Source organism: Pelodiscus sinensis, chromosome 5 (genome assembly GCF_049634645.1).
Source record: "Pelodiscus sinensis isolate JC-2024 chromosome 5, ASM4963464v1, whole genome shotgun sequence".
Lineage (NCBI taxonomy): Eukaryota > Metazoa > Chordata > Testudines > Trionychidae > Pelodiscus > Pelodiscus sinensis.
Genome location: NC_134715.1, coordinates 2,300,213 through 2,318,801, shown reverse-complemented (window position 1 = coordinate 2,318,801; position 18,589 = coordinate 2,300,213). Strand labels below are relative to the sequence as shown.

The following is an 18,589-nucleotide window of genomic DNA, read 5'->3' as shown; positions in this document are numbered from 1 at the left end:
GACTTTGAGCTGGATTAAATAAGAATTCTGCCTGGGGGGACTGGATGGCTGAGGGATTTGCTAATGGGATCCAGAGCCTTTTGCCAATTAAAATTTTGGATCTGTTCAGTGTTGGCGGGGTGTCTGGATGGGCTGAAGGCTGTTCCGAGGCCTTGGTGCAGTCATCAGTCCATTTTCAAGTGGAATAATATCTGCTTGAGTAAAACTATCGCTACACTGGGCACAGGAAGCAGGGGGAACAAAGAGGGGTGAGAACAGATCTGAAGTGGAGACTTCAGCCTTAGAGTCAGATCCACATGAGCGGATTCTGGTGCCCACAGGAACCAAGAACACAAGCAAGTCCTGCAGCCTAACTACGTCAATAATTCCCACTGTTTGTTGTAGGCCTTTCTGGGAGCGAAACTTTTACTTACTTACTTACACACACGATGTTTCCATACTTTGTGAGAGTAGAAGCCCTGCGTGAATGATGCAGGTCTCCCCAAATGAGTGCCAAAATCACCCGCCACCCAGTCATGTAATCTGTGTGCGCCGCATATTCAACACACATACACATGCGCTGGAGAGGACTTACACATTTTGGCAGGAGTCCTTGGAGTTTTGCTTTAAAGCAGGCACCCTCAGCTGCCATGCAGCCAATTCTTCAGGACTAAAGAAGAGCATTATAGGGAATAACTTAGTAACTCCTGTGGACACAACAATCAGAGTTTGTTTCAATCATGTACAAGGTTCCACGTGATGGGACATTGCAGGGAGAGGCACAAATACTGTGCATTGCAATGAAAAACAGGGCCTCCCATTTATATCCTGATATTTCATCAGAGTGGAGCTTAAACCTATCACTGGCACATGACTGATTCATTCCTGTGTACAGTGTTCACTGTTGCCAACGTCATCAATCCAAAATCATGAGTCAGACCAGCAAAACTCCTAAGATTACAAAAAATAACCAGTTTGGGGCTGTTGTATTGGTCACCTGATTTCTGAGCCTTTTGGGTATCATTGGAGGCATTCTTTTAAAAAACCTGTCCTGCACAACCAGGAGGACTAGGCGCTCTTTCTCCTCCCCCTAATTAAAGCTGAGGTGTGCATGTAATCACACAGCCCCAGGAGCCGTCCCGTCCCGGTGAGATGTATGGGGAAAAAATTGCAAAACTTGGGCCTGAGAATTGACCTGCGGGCCAGTGTTGCCAAGTCATTTTAGGGGGGAGGCAGGGATGTCCTGCTGGTACCTAAGAACATCAGAACAGCCATACTGGGTCAAACCAAAGGTCCATCTAGCCCAGGGGTTCCCAAACTTTTAGACACGGGGACCAGTAAATCCATTCACGAGCTTTTGGAGGACCGGTAACATTCATTTGCATATTCAATAACCAAATGATGAATATTCAAAAATGTTGTTTCTGGTCCTCCCAAAGCCCCCAGTGCCAGCGTTAGCAAAGCTTTTGATACAGTCACCCACAATATTCTTGCCAGCACGTTAAGGGAATATGGATTGGATAAATGGACTGTAAGATGGATAGAAAGCTGGCTAGACCAGGGTTTCCCAAACTTTTTACTTTAGTTGGAACCTGGGTTTTTTTCAGTACTGTCTCTTGCAGCCCAAAAATATAAACACACACACAAAAAAGAATGAAAAATGCATAAATTTTCAGTTTTTCACCCGGCTGCATCCTCTACCCAGCCTGGGCCAGGGCTTGGGGCACCCGGCGCCACATGAGTACTCCAGGAGGCGGGAGCAGGAGCAGACTGGGGGTAGGGTGTCTGGCTAAGAGGGAGGGTGCAAGGAAGGGGAGGGTTGCCAGGTGTCCAGTTTTGTCCTGGACAGTCCCGTATTTGAAGGTTTTGTCTGGGACAGAAACTGAGAAATTACCAGACACATAAAATGCCTGGTATTTTCTAATGAGGTACCTTTTATTATAATTAGGTGTATTCGTCCTTAGCTGCCTGGCCGGTAGATGTGCTCACGCTGGCTGAGTGTGTCTACCTGCCAGGCAGTTCGCAACCACTCCAGGGAGGGTATGGGGGGGGGGGGGAGGGGGCAAAATGGAATCCCTGCCCAGACTCACTCATCTGCCAGGGTCTGCATGTGCCCAGGTCAGTCCCTCTCCCCCCCCTTTCTCTTCCCGATCTCCCCAGTCCAGCCCCGCTGCCCCCGTCCAGCCCTGCTTCCAGCAGCCGGTTCCCCCCAGCACCCACCAATCTCCCCCAGTCAGCCCCGCTGCCCCACCAGCCCCGCTGCCCCTGTCCAGCCCTACTTCCAGCAGCTGGTTCTCCCGTCCTCCTCCTCCTGATCTCCCCGAGCCAGCTCCCCTTCCCCCCGTGCAGCCCTGGCTCCACCGCCTGCCCTCTCCAATCTCCGCCACCGGACAGCCCCGCTACCCCCAACCCTGCTTCTGCCACCCGCCCGCCCACCCACCCACATGCCTGGATCTCCACAGGACAGCCCCACACCCCCAGCCCTGCGTTCGCTGCCCGCCCAGATCTCTGTGGGACAGCCCCGCCGCTCCCAGCCCTGCTTTGGCCGGCCGCTCGTCTGCCTGGATCTCCACCGGGACAGCCCTGCTACCCCCAGGACTGCTTCCCGGCGGCCGGTTCCTCCCCACCTCCTCCCAGCCCGCCCCGCTCTGCTCTCCTCCTGGCAGGGATGCTGAGGCCCATTTTTTTTTCCTGTGGCCCGGTATCGGGCCACGGCCCATAGTTTGGGAAACGCTGATCTAGCCCAGTGTCCTGTCTGCCGACAGTGGCCAATGCCAGGTGCCCCAGAGGGAGTGAACAGACCAGGGAATCATCATGTGATCCATCTCCTGTTACCCATTTCCAGTCTCTGGCAAACTGCCACAATGGGCAGGGAAGGTGTCCCTAGCCTCTAATAGCCATTGATGGACTTGTCCTCCAGGAATGTATCTAGCTCTTTTTTGAACCCTGTTAAAGTCCTGGTCTTCACAACACCCTCTGGCAAGGAGTTCCACAGGTTGACTGTGCCCTGCAGGAAGAAAAACTTCCTTTTGGGTAACAGGAAACCTTTTCTAGAGGAGTCTGATTTTTCTAAGTGGATGTGTGGAAATTTGACTGTTAGAATAGTTTCAGCTGAGATTGGTTAGGAAACAGGCCAGACACTTGGAGAAATGATAAATGGCTCCACATTTTGTCACTTTGGGCATTGCCATCTAGTGGTCCAAATGTCTGAGAACCATTAGACAGCGGCCACGACCAGTTAATCAAGCTGTCAGAGAAAGGTTTCCCTCTGTTGCCACCCCAAAAGTTACACAGAACCAACGTTCATCAGGGGCCATATCTCATGGCTCATCAGCGCTAGAAGTGGCAACTCCATACCCCTGGAAAGAGGAGCTTCTGATTTTCCAGGGGGCTCATAGCATATGTTTGGTGCTTATTCGGAGATTCCAGACTGAGCAATTTTCATTGTATAGGAAAAGTTATTCTGGATAATTTAATTTTCTTCTTCTGCAGGCGTCTGTGCAGTGGGACTCGCAGTCAATGAGCCTGACTTTAATTAGGAAAGAATAATTCAAAAGAAAATGTTAATTAATGCTGGGTGGCCGTAGTCCTGCAAACATTTATGCCTGAATGCAACCTATACTCCGTTAAGAATGTGCCATGTTTGCAGGCCCGAGGCCTTAAGCCATATATTTAACAACAACAAAATCATTCAAAATGGCTCTGTAGATATGATGCTGTGGTGTGAAGCAAAGATTTCCTTTGTTAGTAATCGCTTATGCAGGCCCCACCGGGGGGAGCAACTGGGGCTCCCGGCCGTCACTGCTACTGAGCCCTTTAAATTGGAGCATGTTGCGTAGGACTCTGGTAGCATAGTCTGGAACAGCGCTGGGCCGTGCTGAACGGCTGGTGAGGTGTGGCTAGCTCAGTCCTGCCCCTTCTGGCAGGATGGCGCCACCCTCCTACCTGGCCCAGTGAACTTTTGGCTTCCCTGTGCTCATGACTTTGCCCTATTACTCAAGAGGAAATCATTCCAAACTTATGCTGATTATACACCTGATTCCACAGCCTCACCTGTGTGTTCTGTTCTGTATTCCCATAGAGAGAGGGGTAAGTGTAAGGCATAGTCCTATTTTCTCCCCCGCAAGACTCCCTTCTCTCTCTCACACACAGGGCATTGGGCTCTCAAGTTCTAAAACCCCTCCAAACATGAGTTCTCTCTCTCTCTCTCTCTCACACACACACACACACAAAACTAGACAGCTTTAAGACTTTACATTCTGCCTTGGCTGTAGGAACATAATAGGCCGATTTACATCCTCTGAGCAACTGGCCTAACTATTTATACTAGCTAAGAGTGGTTCTACACTGAAAACTTTCAGCAGTAACTCTGCATCGCTGAAGGGTGTGAAAAATACACCCACGCCCGTGAGGGATGTAGCTACGCCCAGACAACCCCCAGTGTCACTAGCACAGCTAGCACATCACCTAAGAATCCGCCCCCAGAAAGCCAGTCGTAGCCAGCAATGGAGAAGTGTCAGTAGAATTAACTGCCAGTGGCCGTATGTCTAATCAGGCTCCCTCATGGTAACTGCTGCAGGTTCATATACGCGCTGTGCGGCTACTTGGTGCTTCTCTGGACTTTGAGTCCGAGAAAGCCCCTGTTGCCAAATAATGCTGCTGCAGAGTCATGGATAATCACTGGAGGCCTGGGTGTGTTGTACAACACTATGGAATGAGACATCAGGGCTAGAAGAGGGTAACCAACAGATTTTTCAGTTCATTGGCAGTTTTGAAAAGTAACAGAATGATTGGCTCCCTGTGACTGAATCTGCATTTTTTTCCACCAAAGGAAAAAAGTTTCTGCTAAAAGGCTGTAATCACTGTCCTCCAGAGAATAAGGCTCACTTTAAAAAACCAAACAAAGAAAGAAACCAGCTGTATTTACAGAGGGACAGGAAATCAAATCAGCTTTCACTCAGAAGTGCTTTGTTTACTGAGCTGTCAGAGAAGTTGCTGTGAAATGTTTTCTATTTACAAGGGACAATAACACTTTGCTGCACTGTGCTGACAGCTTAGCTCATTTTGGCATGATAAGGTATCTCTCTTTCCACCCTTTATTAGCTCTGTTACATGCTGGCCAGTATGTACAAGAGCGACCAGTGACCCTGCGCATACCCCAGGGTTTATTGTGCACAGCGAAGGACTCCTTACCGAGCCATAACTTTCAGAGGTGAATGTTTCTGCACATGAAGCCCATTTGACTCTCTCTCAAATTGGGCACCCAAATCTCCGGCCTCACAAAATCTCTGGCCACACTTGAAAATCCATTAGCCACCACTAAAAACAATAGCTGTCCAGCGGCGTGCCATATTGTGTATCTCACGCAACAAAGCCTTTCTAAAAATCCTTCTCAGCAGAGCTCTGTAGAGAGTCCAAGGTCCCCTACTGCTTTGCTTCACACCTCCTGTGAGCTGAGATTCACTAGCTCCTTTCGAGATGGGTAAACTGAGGAACAGAGAAGTACATGCTGAGAAAGCCAGTCAAGCAGCGCTTTTTTTCTGCCAGGACTTGGCCGTTCATAGTCCCGGCACCTCTGGGCTTGCTGTGTCAGTCACGAAAGTAAAAAATAAAAATTGCGTGAGCCCCGGTACCTCCTCCATTACCAGTTAAGCCCTGATACCAGGCACAGAACCTGGGGATCCTTGGGTACTTCCTGTTGCTAGATGACACTGTCCTCCATCGGGACTCTTCTAAAGAGTGACTCCTGGTTTGGGGTTCTTCCACTCTCTGCTAGAAAACAAGACCAGAGAAAGTAAACCAAACTCAATGAAACCAACAGCACTTTCAACCTTTGCAGAAATGGAATAGCTCCTTTTTAAAAAATAACGGCCCGCAAGGCAGCTCCCGTGAACCTTGGCCAGCAAAAGAATGGCTGGTTGGGAGCACCGATAACGTCTAAGGCAGCGGTGGGCAACCTGCGGCCTGCATGAGGCCCATGAGAAATGTTGCTTACCGTTGCCTACGCACAGGGCTGCCAGATTCTGCTCTTTTCTGTCCAAAGTCCCCCCCGCCCCCGGTATTACTAAAGCGACCCGCTGTAAAGCCAGGACAGGCGCGTGGGTTACATTGGTCTCTGTACGAAGAAGTTTGCCCCGGGGAGCCTCATGTCACACAGTCATAGAGATTAAAGCCAGAGGGGATCACCAGATGATCCAGGCTGACCTGTACATCACAGGCCACCTCCATGCCAATCCCAACGACTACAATAAGACCAAAGCATTGCAGTTGGCAGGAAACTAAACTGTTACGTCCAACAAGCTGAGAACAGGAGCGCCCCAGATGCCCCAGTAATGCAGAGAAATTCAAATTAAGTGAGACAGCCAGGGAGGCAAAGAGGGGGCATTGGCCTTGTGCATACATGACATTTCCCTGGCACACAGAGTCAGCATCCAGCATCCAGACGTTGATTTGAATCGACACAATAACTTGTGCCTTGGCTACATTCATTGGAGCTCTAGCTTTCTTCTCCATTGGGGAACCCCTATAATGTCTCACGGGATAAACAGGCTATACTATAACCTCTATTTATTTTACTACGGACACTTCCCAGCAAGGGTATCACACACCACGGACTTCTAATCTGGTGTTGGTTAAAGCAAGTTTTATTATAAATAGGCCTTGTGTATAAATCATTGCAAAATAAACAGATGTGTGTTGATATCGGATATTAACTGAAGGGTGCTTCACAGACTTTTCTCTAAGTGCTGCATTTTACAGCTGTTTCTATAATAACTGCAACCTTGAGAGGAAAGCATCTTTTTTTAAAAAATAGATGCAGGTTGGGAACCAGGGAATCATGTTGTCTAAGTGGCAAGGTGATAGGTGCAGGTTTTGTTATGAATAACATGGCATTGAAGGAGAGATTAGGAAAGGCAAAGCCAGGGCAGGTAGAATTAGATTGTCATGGAGGCATTGTTAAGGCTTACATTGGTTAACTGAAGTTCTTCACACGGCCAGAGGACCTGTCTTATGCTGTCTATCGCCAAATAGGAAATACCACATAATATGACCTACATCACTCCATGGCTTCCTCATTTTGGCCAGGTGGGAAAAAGCATGCAAATAGCTTACTTGGGGAATAGAAAGAAAGTTAGCAGAAAGAATTTCAGGTGGACATGAAGCAGTAGCTACCAGAAGGTCCAGAAGGGATCACCTCAAACAAGAAATCTTCACAAACCTCCATGCTGGAAAGAAAAATATTAAGAACCCTTCCCAGTGATGGTACAAGAAATTCAAAACAATTATTCTAAAAACCTGAAGACAGCTGTCTGACAGAGTAAAATAAAAAGCAGAACCAACCACAACAACTGTACAGTCCATGACACGCCACCATCAGGAAAAACCATGGCACCAGGTCCCACCTCATGGATACTACCTGACACACCAACATCATGAATTTATCAAGACTGCCCCTAACTGGAGCAGAATGGTCTGTACTCTCCAAGGGATAGAACTTCGCCCTTGCCACAGAAGGTGATGGTGTGCTGAGTTGTGGAGAGCTGAGGAATTCTTCTCTCCACTGCCTCAAAGAATTCTTTCATGGCCGTGACAACCCCATCCACGCTTACCACGTCCTTACTGAAAGTCACAAAATAAAAAAAGAATCATCTGACTGGCTAACCCACAGTGAATGAAGCAATCAATGTAAGGTTCCCAAAGCATGATTTCAAGAAAATAATTTACTGTGAAATCGTTAACAAATGTCACATCCATCACTATCTCCTTGCCACCAGGAAGACAGCTCCCTGAAATCAAACTGCAGAGACTGATCCAAGCAATAAACAAAGGAGCGGGACATGGTAGCTTTCAACTGTGATGACTATGTCAGGAAAAGCCAAACAACTCTTTGATGCCACCTGTACAAAGACGACCACACGCGACAATTCACCCAGGAATTTAAGACTTGTAACTGAAGGAATATCAGGGCTTGTGGAAATCATCTTTAAAAACTGCTCACCAATTAAAGGGCCAGTTTTCTCCAGGAGACATCCAACTTCTTCCAGAAACTACGCAATGTTAGCAATCTCTCACAGATCACCATCCTTGCCATCTTGAATATCACCTCCCTACGTATCAACATCCCTCACAAAGGCAGCACTGCAGCCTACGGCAAATATCAACAAAACGATGGACAATACTCAGATATCTAATCCAAACATGTCACCAGACTCATCCATTTTATCCTCAGCACATCAGATCTGTATTCAACGACAAACATTTTTTTCCAAACCATCAAAATAGCCATGGGTACTAGTATGGCTTCCCACTCTACCAATCCATTTGTTGGCCATCTCAAGGAAGCATTTCTGGACAAATGCACCGTAACACCAATAATGTACCAGAGGTACACTGATGATATTGTCGTGCTCTGAACAGATGATCTACATTTCAGTACAGATTTCCACCTCAACTCCAACAGTCACCACCCATCCATCCAACGCTCTCTAAAACATTCCCACGCCAGCATCAATTCCCTAGACATCATATTCCGATACAACCATGGAACCCCACAGACAGTTCTAGACAAGAAACCCACAGATCACCCCATTTATCTTCACAGATCCAGTAACCACCCCAGACAAACTAGGAAATCTGGTCTCTACCGCCAGGCACTCAGCTAGCACAGAAAATGCTCTGAGGAGAAAATCCAGAGTGTAACCTTAAATGCCCCCTTCACCAAACAAGGATACTCCTCCAGAAAAATAATTGCCTCGTGGACTTGGCCACCCAAATACCCTGAGAGAACCTACCTCAATACGGGGGCGTGGGGAAGAGCGGCGCGGGAAAACCAAGTTCCAACTGCATAACTCTGGTTGTCACCTTACCATCCCATACAGGGGATCATTTAACAATTACAACCAACATCAACGGGGACACCATCCTGAAAGAAATCTTTTCCAGCCCCCAGCCTCACCAAACACATATCAGAAGCAGGCCCCTACAAACCCAGATACATCAACTAAAAGGAGCACTAGACTCCGCCAGAACAATGGATATGAAGCCTGAGGACGTATCTCGGGTATAATGATCTGCACCCTTTCCCCTCCACAACCCAGCTTTCAAGGGCCATGCATTGTACACATGCCCAGAACAACATTTGGTGTGCCTTACCCAGCACACTACATGTGACAGTCACTCCTGCGTGGATGAACCAGACAGTTCTCTGTATGATGTCATTCGAGTGCACAGAGATTAATAGAAGACAAAAACACCCCATCTCCTCTGTGTTTTCAAAAAACAATCACTTACCTCAGATCTGACCTCTCAGGCCCTCTCCTCAAAGGAAACCTGCACAAACACTTTCTCGGGGCAAGCCTGGGAGATAATTTTTAATGTCTCGCAAAGGTAGAAATTTCATGATCTTAATAATGGCACTGGATTTACGGGTTGTTGTTGTGGTTTTTTTTTTTTTTAAACAACAGTCTCTCAACCAGTAACCCCATTCCTCTTTTGGCCTATGATTGCAGAGGTGTTAATGGGCTACTTCACTTTGGTCTCTTAGCTGGAAGAGATTGTTTAGTGTAAGTGGCTAGCACATAGTCGGTGACTTACTAAATACCTTTGCAGACTGAAAGAAGAGCTCTGTGTAACTCAAAAGTGTTTCTCTTTCACTAGCAGAAGTTGGCCCAATAGCAGATATTCGCTCATTAAGCAGCCACTAGACTCAGTTATTTTTATATCAGCAAGTGTGGATAACTTGCATCCAAGAGTTTTAAAAGAGCTAGCTGGGGAGTTTGCTGGACCACGAATGATGATTTTCAACAAGTCTTGGATTTCCATAAGCCTGGAAGAAAGCTTATACTGGGTAAAAGGCTTGACCCAAATGATTATAGGCCTGTTTGACATCAGTTCTGGACAAGATAATGGAGTGGCTTATATGGGATGTGATAAAGAGATCAAGTTAGTTTCATGCTTTATTAATGATAATATTACAAGTTTGGTTGATAAAGGTGCTAATGTCACCCCAACAAATGTCCATAAGACATTTGACTTGGTACTGCCTGATGTTTCGTTAAGAAAACAAGAAAGCTATAAAAGTAACAACATGGCATGCATGGCAAAGGACTAAAAGCTGGCTACGTAACATTGTTTATGGGGTATCGTCCTCAAGCAGGTGCATTTTCAATGATCTTCTGCAGGACTCAGGTCCTGACCACATACTAGCTAGCTTTTCATTTAATAACCTGGAGGAAAACTTCCCCAGGGGGACACAAATTGGAGAGTGGAAAATAATGAGAACAGGTCACTGATTCAGAGCAAGTGTTTCCCTATGGTTAATTATAAAATCTAGACCTGAATTACAACAAATGCAGACCGCAGTTATAGGATGGAGGACCAATCCTGAGGGTCAAGCGAGGAGATGACATGGTCAGTACCCGCCCCCCTCCCACGTCTGCCCTCACCAGTCACCCCGGGCTGGGCTAGTGGTACTTTGAGAGAGAGTCTCAGATGACTTCCTCACTAGCAAGGTGCTGATGTTGAGGTGAGAGGCACAAGACCCTCTATATCCCTGGGTCTGCCAGAGCCCCCAAGACCCAGCCAGATTTTGGAGCATCCCCAGGCTTTGGGGAAAGGCTGGACTTCCCTTTCCTTCCCCCCTCTCTTAGCCTTCCCGGAAGTCTCCTCAGAGATCTCCGTGGCAGAAAACCTCCGTAGCTCATCTCACCTCCTCTGGAGCACAAGGACAGAACCAGGCAAGAGATGTGTTTCAAAAAGCAAACTGCCCAGCCTCTAGGTGCTGGCTAACCCGGAGCTCTAGGAGACGATAGGGTATCCCCTTGACTTTTTGGAAAGTCGATGTCCCTGCGTGACTGCGTGTGGAGGCAGGCTCCCCATTTAGCTGCATGGCATGCACAGGCATTCCCGAGATGTCTTTTTTTTTCCACAGTGGGGGGCATTTTCTCATTTATTCCTCCTTCCCTTCACACTGCAGGTTGTTTTGTGCCGTGCTCGGCAAGGCCAGTTATCAGCTAAAATGCCTGGGTGCAAAAAGTGGCAGTGGTTTAGCATGCCACATGGTCTCCAGCTGGCAGCAACAGCTGCTTATCGAGTGACCCTTTGTGTAAATATAGGAATCGCAGCGATGCATCACCACACTGGCAGCTGACATTATCACGAGGCACACTAACGAGGCAGGGATTTCGGCAAAGAACCCGTGTGAGTTTGCTACCGTCTCATCTTCCATGGAAGAGAGGTTTGCTGAAGACCACTCGGAGTCCCACTGGCTTTAATTATTTTTTTTCCATGCTATTATGCAGCCTTGGAAACATACTTGCTTCAGAATTTGAAATGCTAACGACCTTCAGTGGCATCAGAATGACTCCCTGTCCTGCTCAATGACTGACGTTTGCGCTACAACCCTGGAAACGGGGCTGATTTGAGCTCCGGGAATGCTTGGCATGAAACCCTAGGTGGTGAACTCTGTCCTTTCACTGAACACAGTTGTGACTGGAACAGAATGATCAAGTGGCGTGGGAAGTCACAAGCTTCTGATAATGCTAGAATAGGCTGGACCTTATTTTAATTGTAAGCTACAGGCTCAGCCTCCCTGGTCCGGCACCCTTGGGACCTGACCTGTCCTGAATAAGAGATTTTCCATGGCCATCTCCGGCCCTGTCTCTGTCCTGGCCCTGGGGGATCCATGGCCATCTCCGGCCCTGCCAGACCACAGACGTTGCCAGAGAAGGGAGTCCAAGACCTAAGAGGCTGAATCTGTACTAGGGCTTTACTTTTACCCCCTTCTGAGTGAAATCGAATAAAAATATCCTGGCTGTTCCAGCTAATGAGATTGATCCATGTCTTCGTGTTGAAATGCTGGGTTGGTCGTGAAATCAGCGATTATTAAGTGGCTTTTTTTTTTTGCTGCCGAACTGGTCCCTCACAAGACCAGGTGGGTCAACCCTTTGGGGATGCTGATGTTGATGTCCAAGCTTGCGACGATTAAATATAAGCACGCAGGCAGACTTGAAATCCTTGTGCTCGGCAGGTCCGTCCTATGACCTACACATTACACTGTGTAGTAAAAGCGAAGACTTGTTGAGGTCTGTTGCATGGCAAGCGTGCCCTGTCCCTTTGTGTGTGTGTTGGGGGGGGGGGGGGAGGGAGGCAGGGTTTCTCTAGGTCCACAACTAAGTCTGAGCAATCACCCTTTTGTCTCAGGATGGTGTAGCCTAGGGGCCGGAGTCAACGGGGCTGTGTGGCTCAATGGCAAGTCAAAAATGGCTGCTCTTTTCCTCAAGGTTGTGTGGCCCGGTGGCTGCCCTCTTTCTGGGGTGGTGTCTGTCCTACTGGCTGGTTTGGGGGGCAGGCCTCCCCCCATAGCTAGTGACAGCCACAGTGGGGGGGCCCTATTTCACTGGGTCCTAGCCCATGGCCCTGTCAGGGGCAAGTATGCTTCCCACTGAGTCCGTGGGGATTGATACCTGGTTCTACAACGGGTCCACTGTCAAGTGCCTCTGGGCCGCTTCCTACCGTGTCTCCCAACGTAGAGATGCAGGCACCTCCGTGTGCTTTGGCCTGTGCCGCTACCAGGGCGCCAACTTCTTTTGGAGGTCTGCAGGTACCAGGATATCTGCCCAGGTCTCAGCCTAGGTCTTCAGCAGCTCCTGGGCTAGAGTCTGCAACATACACCCTGTCTCCTTGGTGGTCAGCCCCCAGCTGAGCTGAGCTGTTCCCTTTTATACCTGGTTTCCAGCTGGAGCATGCCCAGTCGGGCTAAAGGGGCGTGGCCTCCTTAGCCCATAGGATCAAACCAAAATACCACTTACCTGGAGTCTCTTGTCACTTCAACAGATGAACGTTCAGTTAGTGCTGACTTGACTTCCCGGTTTGTTTGTTTTTTTAGTGTCCGTGGGGTTTTTAATCACACAAATCCAAAGGAACGCCCATGAGCTTAGTGGAGTCATTCTAGATTTACATGCGTTTCACTGACAGGCGACTGTTTTTCCTGCCTGATTTCATTTATTCATTTTTAATTCTTGGGACTGTGCACACATGACCCTCGCCATAGATACGCAGTCTCCATGGCCAGCATTTCAAAGGGCTTAGGTTAAGATCCCGTGTAGGGCAGCAGTGCCTTTTTGCCATCAATCTCTGAGTCTACAGAGGCAGAAAGGAAGAGCAATGGCAGTAAAGGCAGCATTGATGCTAAAAGAATAAGCTAGACCTACGATTAAATACAGGAGAGGGAAGGAACATGAGAAAGGAAGTGCCACAATTCTTTGATAACTCAAGCAAGTAAAATGGACAACCCTGTAATATATCAGCTAAGACCCAGAAAGGGTGAAAATAAACGAGTTTGTTTTTAAAGAGAATAGAGGTATTGTCTAAAACCTGACGGAGGCAATTGGAACCCTGAGAAGCTGCATGTCAGGAAGACTTGTAACCCACCAGGGTGTGTGGAGGGTTGTGTTGGAATTGCAAGTTATCGCTTTAGGAACAAGGTTTCCTGGTCGGTACGTTCAGAGGCAGTCTGGAATAGAACCAGGCAAAACCAAGGTGGACTGATTTGTGCTCTTTGCCTGAGGCAGCGGCCGGCTTTGCTTTCTCTGGTTTTTAGAGGCGGAGTACTATAATTCTGGGGGGAAGGCTTACAAGCAGCGTTCTGGAGCAACCTTTCAGAAAAAAGTATTTGTCGAGATTGTGATCTACACACAGAGAGGTCGGATGAAAACATCAAAGGCAAATTCCCAAAGTACAGCTGACTGAGTGGCTGGGCAGAGAACCTTATTTTGGGTTCCTAAAATGCTGCGGCCCTTTCGCTGATGTGCACTAAACAAAACATCTCTAGCACTGAGGAGAGGTTGGAAACACTGCTTTAGAGAATCCATAATTCCTTCCACCTGCAAGCATCAGGGTAAGAATTGATCTAGTGATTCTCCATTTGATAGGAGATCAATACAGAGAGTTATTTTTAGCCTGTTTTAATTAGAAGCCTGCTCTCAGAAAGTCAGACAGAAGGGTTCTAACAGGCCACTGAGTCATCTTTAGCCATACTGAACTGATGTATTAACTGGACTTAGCCATCTGTGGGGGATGTGAGGGAATTTATAGGCCAGGCTGTTTCATTTCCACACCCAGCCAATTGCAAGAGCAATTAGCAAAGCAGACAGTTTCAAATGACAGTAAAACTCCAATAGTCCGGCATCCAATAGTCCGGCACTCCTGATAGTCCGGCATCAAAATGGCAAGAGCCTAGTGAGTGAGCTTTGGCAAAAAATGAGTCACAAGGTAACAGCGGCAGCAGCTGAACTGAGCAAAAATGGTAAAAAAGACTTAAAAAAACGAAAACATTACAGTATACTGTCTACAGTATGTACAATAAAAAGGGTTAAGAACACTTTATATACAGTATATAATGTATACAGTATATATATAACCAGCTTATAGTATCTCCTGATAGTCCGGCATATCTGATAATCCGGCACCACCTAGGTCCCATAGGTTCCGGATTATCAGAAGTCTACTGTATTTAGAGCAAAAAGAAAGACTCGGTGCCGTGGGACAAAAGGGAAGTGACCAGGGGAAAGAAGAGGATGTGCAAGGAGACAGGAGGAGGTAAGAGCAAAGGCAGAGAAAGAGAAGGAGGAAGCCTGCGGGCACAGCAGAGGCTGTGGAGATGACTAAACAAAATTTAGGTTGTGGATTTCCCAGGCACGAAGAGCAAACAACAGATGTCAGGGTGACAGATGAAATGGCTCATAGCTACTTTGCTGCAGACTTCACGTATGCATAAGAGTAACTCACAGCTTAATGCAATCATAGTTAATGAGGAAGCCGAGGTTACGAGGCAGTAAATAGGCTCAAGATGAACTACTGGAAGATGTTCCACTCCTCAGGCACCCAGTGCAATTCAGCACAGCATGCCAGAGGCCCAGCAGAAGGAAAGCAGAAACAGTGACTTTCCCTGGGGAGAGATGAGGCCCCCAAAAGGCTGGAAAAGGGAAAGCCTGGAGATTTTTTGAGCGGATGCATAGAACGAATGAACTGCCCTGATGTCTGGTTAGCACCCATACTCGGAACATTTCCAGAGTCTTCTCCAACACCCACAGATGCAAGTGAGTCTATTGAATTCTGTGCTGTTTCATTGGATGCTTACTACAGACATCTCGTCGTCAGCATCTACAGAAACAGAAGGTGACATAACTGATGGAACGGGCTTGCTAATAACTAGCCAGTGTGAATTAACCTGAATTATTCTTCTGAGCTTGGCTAGCCAGATGAAAGGATAAAGGAAATGCAGTGGGCATAATACATCATTCTGTGACATTTGATATAGTTCCTCAAGGCATTCTCTCAGGGACACAGATTAGGTAGCTAGCTTTCAATACGGATACAAAAAAGCTTGGAGATTAGATATTCAGTATGTGAATCTAAAGCTATTCGGCATGCAGGCTTCGCTAATTAACTTACGTGGAACCGCTCTACCATTGTCCTTATAAGAATTTCATTTGGTAAGCTTCAGACCAGTTCCGTAGGCACACTTGTACTGCATATTAGGAATACAGGAAGTTGCCGTGGGTTTGCATAGCCAGGGACTAGTCTGTCCTGCAGAAAAGAAGAGGCAGTAAGGCCAAAGATGATGGAGTGATGAAATGCACAGATACAGAGGGGAGAAGAGAGGTCAGGCAGCTGAACCCCAATAAACTGTCTAGGGAATTAATGCCACATGGTTAAACCACTCAACTAGTCTTGTCGTGTACAGCCCTGCTGAGTATTGGCTGGATCTCTGTCCATGTTCAGGGGTGGATATTACCAACCTACAAAGAGACAATTGGAGAAAGTTAACACTGTCTTCTGGGAGCTGGTGAAGGACACACTTTTCATCAGTCTGTAGCACAATGGGACAGACGTATTCCTGATTAGTTCTTGGGCTCCAAGAGAGGCCCATTAGAGCAAGCAGAGTACATCATAGGTCTGTCTGGACACGGGGAAAAATTCTCACTGTTTTCAACCATAGTGCTGGTCTCTTGAACATCAGATCTAACTGATCCATTATCAGTAAAGCTAACAAGGAGGTTACATCCATCTAGGCCAGGAGGGCACAGAGCTCCTGGTTGTGCCGTTGCCACACTTTGTCACAACCTTCAGGGCCTCCGTTTCCTGAGGGGATGCTGAATTCCTCATGTAAAGTGTTTGGTGCTCAGAGGGAAAGGTTTTAAGCACGTGTATAAAATGATTAACAAATGGAAGTTTTTCTTCACTCAGTGCACAGTCAACCTGTGGAACTCCTTGCCAAAGGATGCGGTGAAGGCCAGGACTTTAACAGGGGTCAAAAAAGAGCTAGATAGATTCCTGGAGGTTAGGTCCATCAATGGCTCTTAGCCAGGCTGGGTAGGAATGGTGTCCCTAGCCTCTGTTTGTCTGGAAGTGGGTGACAGAGGAGGGATCACGTGAGGATTCCCTGTTGTGTTCCCTCCTGGGACATCTGGTATTGGCCACTGTCGACAGACAGGACACTGGCTGGAGGGACCTTTGGTCTGACCCAGTCTGGCTGTTCTTGTGTTCTTCTGAGGATTCTTAGGTAAAAAAAACTGCCAATTCGACTACGAATTCACTGTGGTCACTCTGCTTCATTTGAGTTGCATGTTTCATAAAATGCTGACTTTTAAAATGACTAACAGAGTTTCCACAGCACAGAGGTGCATGTGCGCAATTATTTTCCAGTCTGCCCATCTGGGAATACCATCTCTCTCAACCCCCTGGGTGGCAATACCTGTTGGCAGGGGCAGCCCCATAATAATTTTCACAATGGAGGTTGGAAACTGAAAGCAAAGAGCTAACAGGTTGTTTTGCTGCTTTCTTAGAAGCACATTGCTGCCCAAAATGGACCTTTGGGGCTGCATTCCCTGCGAGAGCGGGGCACCCTTTTCTGTGGGGGAGGAGGGAAGACGAACATTTGTTGTATCAAGTTCATCTCAGATTTCATGGCCCACTTTGTTGTTGTTAGAGCATCCAACATGTGGAACAAATAGCACGGTCAGGGCTGAGCTGACGATTGCATTTTGGTTTGGGTGGGGCAGGACCAAAATATTTGGAAAAAATTTCAAAATTCTAAATGAAATTTGTTTTTTTTGGGGGGGGGGGAGGTTTCTCACTAAAATGGAAAAAACAAAAATAAAAACATTTTATTTGTACTGAAACAAACAAAAAATCTTTAACCCCAAAACATGTTTTTCCGGGCGGGTTGCTTCACATTTGGACTTATAAAACCATCTGTGTTTGTCTGGAAATTTAGCTAGCTTTTTTTATCAAAGGCAATCTGGTATCTTGACGTATGGTCAAAATGAATGACATTGACTTACAAGCATCATGTTTTTGGCTGAAAGTATTCACTTAACTTAATTCACACAATTCATGAGGAGTTTCAGTAGCCAGGAAAATACATTTTCCAGCCAACGCACTATTTGCTGAAAATAATTCACCGAGCCCTGGTCATTGACTTTCCTCCCTCGCAAAGAACTCATGTGCATGGAGTTCAACAGAAACGGCTGGGCCTCTGTTCTTCTGCAGCAGAGGTTGTGGATTGTCGGGTGTTGGAGTATTTATCCCACCCTGTTTTATTTAATCTTGTTAGTTTTCTCAGACCAGCCCCTGAGCGTATGTGTGCTTCTTTAGAGCTGGCTCTGGCAGGTGACTGAAATGGATGCGAAACTGAAGGTACCGGCATCAATGTTCTTGGCACATTCAAGCCAGACAAAAATAAGCACAGCAGGAATCAGCTATAGCCAAAGGACTCATCCCTCGCCCCTCCCCCACTACTAGAAAGGGGGAGGATTTTAATTGATGTACCAGGCTTCTTGTTGTTGTTGTGTAGATGATTTGGTCAAAACTTCCATCAGTCTTTTGTTGGATTGATTAATGGTCGGGTGGTTCTCTCTTGATACTCTCCCCACAAGGTTGGCGAAGGCAAAGATGTTTCAGAGCCATCGAAGTAGGTGAGATCTTAATTGTAACTATTATACGAGGCCTTCAGAGCGTGTTACCGTCTTGCTGCATTTGGAAGCAGCCATTTAGATTTTCTGCTATTGGGATCCAAATTAAACGCTGAAGTAGATGCCTCGGAGGTAAGTGACTGGAGACGGCGTTATTACAGCCATAGTTTACCCATGACACATCCTGCTGTTGGTAATAACCTTTCCAGAGTTGTACAGTAACATGCGGTTGATTACAGCTGGCATGCTATGACAACTGGTCATCTAGAGATGTGAAGGTCAAAATAATGTTACTTTCTTGGCATTCCGTAGCTTTCCTCACAGTCACAGACCTCCATATAATACTACATTACCCCTGCTGCACACAGCCAGGGAGAAAGCTAGTGTTACCACACAGAGACGGCACAAATACCGGACAGCACAAGGACAAAAATCCCATCTCTTCCATTGTTTCCCAGGGCCAGCTTATTTGTAGGAGGGCCAACCCATCAAAGCAAAGGGAGATGATCTTCTTGTGGGGATAACATCCTTTTTAACTACTGATTCGGCTCTCAACAAGTATGTTGACAGCCAGATCTGCACCTCAGCAATTTGAATGGGCCTATTCAGATTTACATTCCCCTACGCGTTAGTGT

The 18,589-nt window shown here is 47.1% G+C and overlaps 1 protein-coding gene and 1 long non-coding RNA gene across 4 annotated transcripts in view; one reads left to right on the top strand and one right to left on the bottom strand.

Annotated features, from left to right (window-relative positions):
* The window catches only part of LOC112546581 (uncharacterized), a 337,205-nt gene that overhangs the window by 208,977 nt on the left and 109,639 nt on the right, over positions 1-18,589 (top strand). The window lies entirely within an intron of this gene.
* ADGRL3 (adhesion G protein-coupled receptor L3) overlaps positions 2,529-18,589 on the bottom strand; it is a 635,479-nt gene continuing 619,418 nt past the window's right edge. The window contains exon 24 of one of the 2 annotated variants that reach the window (XM_075929232.1): positions 2,529-5,748. In XM_075929232.1, coding sequence (XP_075785347.1) covers positions 5,681-5,748 — 68 coding nt within the window. In that variant the 3' untranslated portion in view covers positions 2,529-5,680. Of the gene's footprint in view, positions 5,752-18,589 lie in introns of both variants that reach the window. The other variant, XM_075929231.1, reaches the window with a different exon arrangement.